The following is a 10,979-nucleotide window of genomic DNA, read 5'->3' as shown; positions in this document are numbered from 1 at the left end:
CTTAAAAAAAAAATTAATTTACACTTAAACATTTTCTTTATTTGACCTGATTTCCATAACTAGTTTAATTAAACAAGAGGTTGCACGCTGTGTCATATTAAGAATGCCCCCACACAACCTGGAAAGGGAGACACTGAGGCGATTGATAAACAGGAAGTAGATGAGCGAGGAAATTGAAAAGAGGAGACATGGTACAAGTCATCATGCAAAAGCAATAGACTAAATATCTAAGTATTACCTTATTTAGAAGCTGAGAAATCTGTAAATAAAATGTCCATACTGTACCACCTGAAAGATGATAAAGTCAATTGGTAAACAAGAAGTAGATAATTGAGGAACCTTAAAATGGGAGACATGGTACAATTGATTATGCAAAAGCAATATAACAAATATCATTCCCTCCAATAGAAGCTGGGAAACCTGTTACATAAAGTGTAACAGACCAACAGACTGATGGACAAGTTGATTGCAATATAGCCCCAAACAAGTCAAAGAATACCTGTTATTTCATTTCTGTAAGACCACATGGGATAAATCTTTGATATTTTGATCATATCTGTGAACATCTAACAGTGTAAATAATACAGTAAAATAGACAAATTTATTGAACTATACGTTTCCTTTCAGAGTATTTTTCTGATTTTTACATTAAATATATGACATTTTGAAAAAAAAATCAATTTCATAAAAGACGGGCTTGCCACCTCCCTCTGCCCTGGAACCACCTATGAAAATATGCCTAGCAATAAAACGACAATGATAAATGTAATAACATTGAACCTTTCTTATTTATAAAATTTGTTAGTTACTCAGCTGGTTGTAGAACCACATAGTATACAATAATTATATTAATAAAGTACACTTATATTCAATTTTATGAACCCTAGTATGTATCATGTTACATATTACATGTCATTTTTACATTATCTCATGGACAAATATTGTAATATAATTAACACACAATGTTGATACAGATTTGGACACATGTTTAAATCCAACAAGTATTAACACAACATTCAAGCTGAATTGATACAGCTCTGACACAAGATATGAATTTGCCAAGAAATAAATTGGCCCCTTATTCCTACTCAATACAAGTAACATACCCCAAAATTAATCTTTGTTTTCCTCTTACTATATGGCACATTGCGATGTAATTTCAAGGAGATCTTAAATTATCATCGGGACATCAGGCCCCTTTTTGGGCCCCTCATTCTGAAATGGTTTGAGTCACAACCCCTCTGGCCTTCCTTTGATGGTGTGGAACCTTATGGTACAATTTCAATGAGATCCAATCAATTCTATAAAAGTCATTGTCCAAACTTAAAAAAATGCTTGGTTTTAGGCCCTTCATACTTTAACAATTCAAGTCACAACCCCCAAATTCAATCCAAACTCTGTTTTTGTGGAATGACACATTAAAATAAAATTTAAAACAGATCCATTCACATTTACTCACGTTATTGTCAGAACATAAAAAAAAATCATTTTTCTGGCCCGTTTCTAGCCCCTCATTCCAAATTTATTCATATCACAACCCCAAAAAATCTAGCTAAGCCTTCCTTTTATGGTAAAGCATCTTGTGGTATAATGAAATCCATTCACTTGAGGTCAAGTTATTGAATGCACATCATTAAAAGGCCTGTTTCTCGTCCCTTTTGTCCCCTAATTCCTAAACAGTTCAAGTCAAAACCCCAAAAATCAGTCCCAGACTTCCTGTTGTGGTATGGCACCTTGTGGTATACTATCATTAAAATATACACAGTTACACGCAAGTCATTAAACGGACATGGAAGTGTCTACAGCTGACGACAACAACTTCATGATACCATTAAATGTTGGCAAAAAATATAAAAATGGGTCAAATACAGAAATGGTCGAATTCTGTTCAACAGGAAGTAGATGTTCGGCATGCCTGAAACTATATTCCACAGCATGGAACCCATACCTAATACTGGTCACCAAATATCAAATGATTTTGATAAGTTGCTGAGAAGAGTGTTCAGAAAAAAATTTCCCCAACCACCTGCCCATCCAACATTCACCATGCTATAACCAGATTTTAACTATGTGAAATTCAGCAAAAAATGAGATGTGTAAATCTCTGACAAAACAAAAAAAAATAATATTTATAATTTTATTTCCATCTTGTGCTGAGTTTAGTATACATAGATCACAGATCAATATTATTACATTACATGTTTAATGCAGTATTTTTATTCAGCAGTATACTTGTTAAACTTCAATTTATACATTTAACATGTGGTAAATTCTACCAACATTCAACATGTTTTGTGTTTCTATTTAAATTTGTCAGGCTACTTTCTTTACACATAAAACTACATTGCTTAATTTATCGCTATCTGGAATAGGAAATGAAAACCCCCATTCAGAATCATAGGAAGTATATAAGGAATATAAGCTTAAAACAACAACCACTAAGAAAGTCAAGTTTTAAGTCCAAAATAATTTAACAAAAAGTTAGATATTTTATAACAGATCATATTTTTAAAGTACACATTGTGTTTTTTACCATCTTAATCCATAGTTTAAAAATCACCACTGATATCTTTTATTTCTCAGTGGTCAATTCTCTGAAAATTAAGGATGTCTCCTAACAGAAATGTTAAAAATAGAGCAGCACATCCATAAAATATGACAATTATTCTTGATGAAACACCTAATTCCGAGACTTTTTCATCCAGTATTGAAAGTAAACAGTAAGCACTTATTTATTATATTGCATCACAAGGTCATAAAAAATTAATACATGTATTTAAATAAATTTTCATTCATATACTTCATCAACATCTTGAAATACCAGTAAATAAATCAACAAGAAAATTATGGAATGTTATGAAATATTCTATATCAGAGAAAGAACTAAAGAACCGTTTCTACTACCACACCCACAGACATACAATTCACAATTTAAATCTTCTCTTTCAGAGAAACACAACATACACAAACACACAACACTAAAAACTTCTAAAGTTCTGAACAACTGTTAGACATATGAACACAACACAATCATCAGATTTCTAGAAATCATATAATGTATTAACAAAAAAATATTGATAACATATATCTGTATTTTGTCATTTCATCTGAAATTAATTAAATTAAAACCAAATTGTACATATAAATCGTATTTTGCATTAGTTATAATTTTTTGTACTTCTTCCACTTCAAGTTAGTTTCATTAAAGATAATTCAAAATTACATTCAATATTTAGTAAATTTTCTCTTCAGAGTTCAGTTTTGAATTTTTTTTTTAATTTCACTTCTAGACTAGCATGTGTCTTTCAAGCAGTTCTTGTTGTCTATGTTTGAGTTTTCCTGGGCCTTGGATGAGATGACACCTCTGCCGTAAAGGCCCTGAATCTGTATTCCAATGTTTTTCTGGTATTCATCAGCTCCTTGTGGAGATCTTCAGCCTGGAAAAAACAAATGATATATGGGTAAACATCAATGCTGATGTACTGTACTTTTATAATGTAATTCTGCTTTATTCACTACACATCACATATAAGATTTAACATAATCCTAAAATTCCTTATGAGTGATATAATTTCCAGAAATTGATAATTGTAAGAAATATTTACTATCCCTCACAACCAGTAGGATAAACTATGCTACTCTAAAATCAAAACCGATAGTCAGTTCCTAGAAATAAAAAAAAGATTAAAACCAATTGTCATGTTTAAATTTCAGGAAAATGTGACTAAAGCAACACACAAAAAATCTCACATATTTAAAATGATGTTCATTGCAAATAATGTCATTCAATTCAATTGATGATGCACCAAAGTATTAAAATACTCTAGAAATGGAAAGTAATTGTTATTCTCAATAAAATTTTGCAGAAATTGGCAGACCCACTACAAGAATTCTGACAACATCATAGAAAATCAGTAGCCAGGTAGAAAATATTAAAACTATACACATCTAAAAAAATAAGCATTCACAGATCTTCTTTTATTCATTTGAAAAAACATGTTATTGAACACAATGCCATAATAAAGTAAATTGGTGTTTGATCTTCATTAAACACGTTCTCTGTATTACTGCATGCTAGTAAAGGTTTGAGAATAGACCAAACATTGTCTCTATCAAAAAGAAAGTACATAGCATACATCACATACATGATTAAAGTGTCCTTCAATATTACTTAATTCCCTGATGGTACATCTTGTAACACTAGAAAAAAAGTGTTCACAAGACTTCTATGGTATTCCCCAATATATATAAAATTAAGGTGTTTTTTAGCTATTAATCCAGATAACGGAAATATTATATCTGACTAAGACAGACACACAGGATACAACCCATCATGTTGTACTTCATCAATCTTTTGTAAGGTTTGTAAAATAAGTTGACAAACAGTTTATTTGACACAAGAACTGTGTATACAAACATGTGTAAATTGCATACATAATCTACATAAAGACAGCAGCCTTATGCCTATAAAATAGGGGGAAATGACTTTATCTATCCACCATATAATTTTTTTATCTATTAGAAGATCAACATAAAGCTTTTCATCAACCTATCTCACCAGGCATCATCCTTTTGTGCCAATTGGATAAAAAAATTGTAGTTAAATTGGAAAACACCCATCTCATCATCATGCAACTCTAACACTGAGTCAGTATATTACTAGCGACATGCTAAAGTGAAAAAATACATATACATGCACTCTTCATATCTAGCTGAACTATTCTATGTTTACCATACTTAAATTCAACACCAGATAAAGTTAGGAAAGTTAAAAATTATTTTAATAAATTAAAAACATTGCTAATAATTGACTGGTCTCTTCTAAACAAGACACATAAGGTACTTCAGTGCTGTAAACTATGAAATATTCAATGCACTTTTATTTTGGCTGTTTTCACGGTAAGACCCGTAACACAAAAATTAAACAGTTTAGATTGATTACAGAAACTGTGAAAAAAAGATGCAAAGAAAATTTCCTGGTTTACAGTATATTACAGTAAATCTGTACTTACTTTTTTAGCACCCCAAAAAATGAGGAACAAACCAACATTATATCACATATATGACATATATACAGAATACATAGTTTGAATGTCCATTTTATGGTGATGCTAACAAGATATGCACAACAAAAGCAGGAGTTGAAGCTATTTTTCTTGGTTACAAGAGGAAATCACAAGAATTTTCCTTTCAAAGCTCACATTAAGTCTTCAGAAAATCCCTGTTAAGTGTTTCAATGAAAGAAAAAGAAACCCCAAAGAAAAATATAAATATGCCATTAAAATTAATAAAATCAGAAAAATTGTACCCTTAAGATCCCTCAGGAGAAAATTGATAATTTTAAAACAGAATACCCTTCTTTCAAGTGTTGTTCTCTATTTTAATACAAAGACAAAAAAAAAAAAAAGAAAAGAAAAACTAAGTCAGTATAATCATATTGACCACTGTATGTTAAATGTGATCAGTGATAACTTTTTACGATAAAAATTACAACTCTGTAAACAAACTGAAGAAACATCAACTGACAAAGATGCAGAGAAGGGATTGTACAAGGAAACAAGAAGCTTGTAGCTGAAACGTTATACTGTAAATATACCCTGAGGAATTTAAACCCAATAAATATTAGGACAATCTCTTTTTTTTCCCTTCATTATTCAGAAATGCGAGTGAAAAGTTAAAATTATAAAACAGACTATATTTTCAGGAGAGATAATCCATGTCCTGGTTTTCTAATATCTACAACCTAGCTACAATTAGTTCTCTTATTTACTTACAAACCTTATTTTTTAGACAATAAATTTGCTGTCATCCGCCCTGTATAAAAACCATTTATTAGTTAAGACAAAGAAATGGAATCTATATATACCTAGTATTGACATGACACTTTATTTGGGCAAATTAAAAATTCAAATAACAAATGGTTATTCAATTTTATTCAATTATTTCTCATATGAGAAATTTTACAAATCTGGTTTAGTGTTCTAGATTTGGTAAATTCAGACTATAAGAATTATAAAAAAAAATGTCTGTATGAAATTTGAAAGAAAAAACAAAATAAAAATGCTGATGTAGAAGTCATTAAATGTCTTAAAAAGTTGATAAAAACTTCTTCATATAATCAAATGTTTACTAATGCATATAATTGTATGTTCTAGCTTTTCCTCTACTCTAAAACAACCTTTTCCTTGCATTCTAACATATTTCTAATCCAAGGATATTTCATCCTTTTCTTGTAGAATAGCTAAAGTGAACTAAATGAAGTTAACACTTCTTTTTCACACACACATATTAATGAAAACTAAAATCAAAATTTAGAACACTCAACGTCTATTACAAAAATCAGTAACACATCAAGATATTAAAATATTTGTACAAAATAACATTTTACAGTAAAACCTGCTCTCATTAATGTTCTTCATTCCACAGCAAGGCAACTGTCCAAATATAATGATGATGGTCAAAAAAAAATTAATATGACAGGCCCCCATCTATTTAGGGGCTGATATATTGTTTAATTCAGACATGGATCCAAGGAAAGGTGTGTTGGGTGTACGTCTCCTAGTAAAAATATGAATGTTTTGGGGATACTAAATATGGATATTTTTTTCACAAATTCTACCCTAAAAAATTTTCTTTCAAGCTTTGCTCGGCCTTAAATTCTATTTACACCCCAACCTGAATACCTGGATCCACCCCTGAAATTAATCAGGAATTTTAAATACTTAAGTGTTAGATTAAACAAGTTGTACTGTACACAGACCCAGAAGCTGTCTAAAGCAAGTGTGAATTCATCTGTCAATAGAAATGATGTTTCTACATATTTTGAATTTGTTGTTAGGACAAAATCTAACCATAGAAGTTTTTATTCAAATAAACTAACTCTTGAGAAAGTCCTTAATGAGTTTATAAAGACAGGTTTTACTGTACAGAAAAAAAGTAGCACATTAACAAATCTGCCTAATGGAATCTCCCTCACAAAAATCTTCTAAAGGTCCATCAATGTCACTAGCACCCATTAAAATCAATCAAAATTTGACTATAAAGCTAACCCCAGCCCCTAGCATATATTAGGATGCATCAAATCTTTCAATGCTTCAGTTCTGAAACATGAATAGCCCAAGTACCTAGCACTCATAAGCTTGTGTCAATTGGCTTACAAAAGCTCTAAATTTTCTTGTTTCTTATCTGCAAATGTAAACCATATTATAAATATCTACAATGGAATTGCCTGTAGTGGCAGAACAAGAAATACCTCCCACCCCCCCCCAAAAAAAAAAAAAGGAGGAGGGTGGTGACTAGCAAAAAAAGGGGCTTACTCTAATTAAATCCAGTGATTTTTTATGTAAGCAACCAAAGTTTACTAGCATAAAGAGCCCCCACCCCTGGATCAAAACTTTAGCCTGGGTTAAATGGACTATGGGTCACTTTACACATTTTTTTTCTAGAAATAAAACATTCCCATGAGGTCAATCTAACTAACCTTCGTAAATCTCAGTGACCTTTTCAGTTCTAATGAATAAATGGAGGATTAATATCTCAGTCTGTTTCTTCAATCAAAGTTTATTATTATTCTAGGCCTTAAAATTTTGAGGTAAAAAATTGTTAAAACATCTTTTATGTGGTGATTAAAATACATTATACACAATTCAATAATTAGTCAATTTTAAATTATTTTACTATAAACTGTTGTCCTAAGTTTTAAAAGTTGCTTAAAATTCCTGGTCATAAATAATGAACAATTAGATGATAATATTACAATAATGACTAGCCGTGTGTCATTAGCTCACTTCAATGCTCAATTAACTTACAACTTTAGCTGTACAATACATCAGCTACTCAGTTTTTTAATTTGAGCGGGAGCTAAAAAATCTCACCTCACAGATCAGGGAAATTATATGTAGTTGGAATAATCACTCTAATTTGAGTTGGTGTATTTCCATCTTTAAATACAAAATAATAGAATATTGGTGATTTTTAATTTTTTTTTGTGGTGATGATAACTTTGGTAAGGCAGGGATAAGGTTATATGTCAAAGAAGGATTTGTAAAGCAGAAAATTGGTTCAACAGAATTGTAAACTGGTTACCAGTAATTTCCTTTGTACCTTTCTTACCAAATCATTTCCAACAGTGCAAGTACAATTTTATTTTATTTTATTTACTTGACATAAAATAAGGCATAACCTCTCCTTGTAAAAACTTGACTCTGTGACCCTGAAATTCAATGGTGTTCTTATCTTATGCCGATACTGGTTAAAATCAATGTTATTATGGACATATGGATGAATGGAAGGTATTATAAAACCCTTTGTAGCTTACTTGGAAAAAGGATAATAGAATACTTATGAAACCTGAAGTGCAATGTAGAAATGTTTTCAATAGATGATAATCAAAAGATAAGAAGTTCTGTTAATTAGACTTACAAAGAATTGTGTATCATCGCAATTTCCTGCTTTACTGAAACAAGTGAATTACAAGAATTCAATACTAGTGTTGGGCAACAGTTAAACTTTAACTTAAAACATAAGCATAACTTGAGCATGTGAACAAACAAAGTGCATGCAGTTATTTCCAAACTGTGTGTCTCTTATATAAAATTGTCATTAAAAATGTTTATATTGTTTTAAAAATTTTCTACTCATAATATTGATTGATCTACCATGGTAAAAAAAAGCATTGCCAAACATTGGAATTGTAAATATCATTTTTTGGTATGTTATGTTGAAGATTTGAAAAGTCAATTAAAAACAAAAAACAAAAATTGACACATCATCAGGAGCTGTTAAAGACCTTTCTGACAATGAAAACTCAGAAATGAAAAAAACCTACACCTTCAAATGATGTTTTCAGAGAAATAAATATTGTACACACAATGTATTGCCTAAAGAATAATTAATGCAAATGACATTAACCCCAGTTTTGCTTCTTTTATCAAAGTAAAACACTGAATAAAATTTCAAGAAATTTAAACAAACCAAATAAATTTTAGAGAAGATGTTAGGTACCCCTTTAACCATTTGGTTCATTCTTTATGACAATTTTAAAGATCACACTTCAACTCTTTAACAACTGTATATAAAACTGCATGAATGGATGATACCTTTTTAGATTAGAACCATTGGTAAAAGATCATCAACTCCTAAAGAAGAAAGAGTAGAAATGTCAGATTTGTAGATGTGCATCAAGTTATTAAAATATGAAATCACATCTAAAAGTTTCATCACAACTATTCAAATTGTAGAAGTGTACTGCTGATTGAGAGCATGCACTTCATTTACAACTGATCAAGACTGTAATTGCATGCAAAGTACTGATGTAAAAAAAAATTGAAAACTGCAAGGATAAGAATTATAAAGAGAACTGAAAACTTGTGATTGGCAAATAACCAAGTCTGTGTTCAAGAGAGCATGCAAAGTAACATTTAAAATAGAAAGTTTATTTCAATGAACAAAGAAGAATGTAAACTGAAACACAACAAAAAAATCATGTAACATGAAGTAAAACTGAATTCCATCTTACATCATTTACAAAAGTAAAAAGGGCCTTCCATACATGGCATAATCTACATAAATAAATATACAAGCAGTTCTTGTTAGAAATGATGTTTGTTAAATTTGGTTGAGATGTTCAGTGCAATTAAAGATAAATCATACCTATTACATGCATAAGATAAAATTTATTTCTTTTGGCAATAAATAGCCGTGCTTAAAGATCAGGATATGTGATACAGGATTTAGAGTAAGGACTGATTGACTCAGAGTCAAAATAATGTGTCCCAGTAGGGGTTACATTCTGTGAACTAACATATTAAAATATTATTCAGTGAGTTGGACTACAACAAACAAGGGTGCGTTTGATTGATCACCTGCAGATGCATATAAGGAAGTTGCTTGGACACAAATTAATCCTAATATTGCACCTTATCATTCTCATAGTTTAGTAGAGATATACAGTGTCATCTGAAAGCTTGATGAACCAGCAGTAGTCTAAAAACTTCCTTTTCATTTTTTTCAGTGCTGGATAAAAGAATTCTGAACAAAAACTCTAGGCCCCCTGATATTGCTAAATTTCAAAACAAAAGTAGTGATTTTTGGCACCTGTTTACTATCACTTTACAGTTCTCTCTTAGAAGGCACATAAGATATGTAGATATTTTTATGAGAGTTAAGGTAAAGGGTGTCCATCATAATGAAATCCCTCAAGCACCATTTGTACTGATGTTAAATTTGCTATGTGCCTTGTGAATAGCTGAATTTAACAAAGAAATTAATGGGAACATAAATTAGTGGTATTACACCATATTTACAATTGGACATTAAACCTTAATCAATCAATCAATTCTTCTGGTAATAAACAGAACATGATATGTACATCACACATTTTTCAATGCTTAAAGTTTCAGTTGGAAATGAATGAATAACAAAATTATGACTAGCTTACTACCATGAAAATATTTAATTCCATCCATGACAGAGTGAGACAGACCAGTAGATAGAAATATACTGTAATGATTCTTAAAAAAAAAGCATGTGAAACTGCATGTAGGTTCGAAAATATTTTCTTATGTTAAGGAAAATTAACAATATTAAAAATCATGAAGTAAAAACATTTGAACTGGTCCATAAACAAACCTGTACCAGTATAAGAACATTTTCATATGCTATTGAAAAAACTCATTGGCTTTAGGGAAAATTTTGCTTTTAGTAACCAAATTTTACACTTGTGAAATAGGTATAATCTATCTTAAACTTAAATAGCAAATTATGCGGTAGCATTATTATCCTTAAATATATTTCAATTGACATTTTTTCAATGCATTTTTTTGCTTTGAAAATTTAATGTTTATACAAAATGTTACAACCTGTATCTTTGGCAGAGCGCAACTATTTTCAATTTTAAAAAAAAAGTTTGAACTTGTGACATTTGCTAAAATGAAAACTTTTAATTGCTTTGAAAAAATTATCAATAAATAATTTTTTTC

At 30.3% G+C, this 10,979-nt stretch overlaps 1 protein-coding gene across 19 annotated transcripts in view; it reads right to left on the bottom strand.

Moving 5' to 3' along the window:
• Window positions 1-2,123: 2,123 nt before the first annotated feature.
• The window catches only part of LOC148620941 (leucine-rich repeat-containing protein 27-like), a 30,940-nt gene continuing 22,084 nt past the window's right edge, over window positions 2,124-10,979 (bottom strand). For 12 of the 19 annotated variants that reach the window (XM_088574845.1, XM_088574846.1, XM_088574857.1 and 9 more), the window contains 2 exons: window positions 7,875-7,940; window positions 2,124-3,437 (listed from right to left, as the gene is read on the bottom strand). In XM_088574845.1, the coding sequence (XP_088430971.1) occupies window positions 7,876-7,940 (65 nt within the window). In that variant the 3' untranslated portion in view covers window positions 2,124-3,437; window position 7,875. Of the gene's footprint in view, window positions 3,438-5,774; window positions 5,815-7,157; window positions 7,186-7,874; window positions 7,941-9,098; window positions 9,138-10,979 lie in introns of all 19 variants that reach the window. The other 7 variants (XM_088574850.1, XM_088574855.1, XM_088574847.1 and 4 more) reach the window with 5 other exon arrangements.

This window comes from Perna viridis, chromosome 3 (assembly GCF_037379345.1).
Source record: "Perna viridis isolate PV_CMFRI_1.1 ecotype Kerala chromosome 3, ASM3737934v1, whole genome shotgun sequence".
NCBI classification, from domain to species: Eukaryota; Metazoa; Mollusca; class Bivalvia; order Mytilida; family Mytilidae; genus Perna; species Perna viridis.
This window is presented reverse-complemented; position numbering and strand designations above follow the sequence as displayed.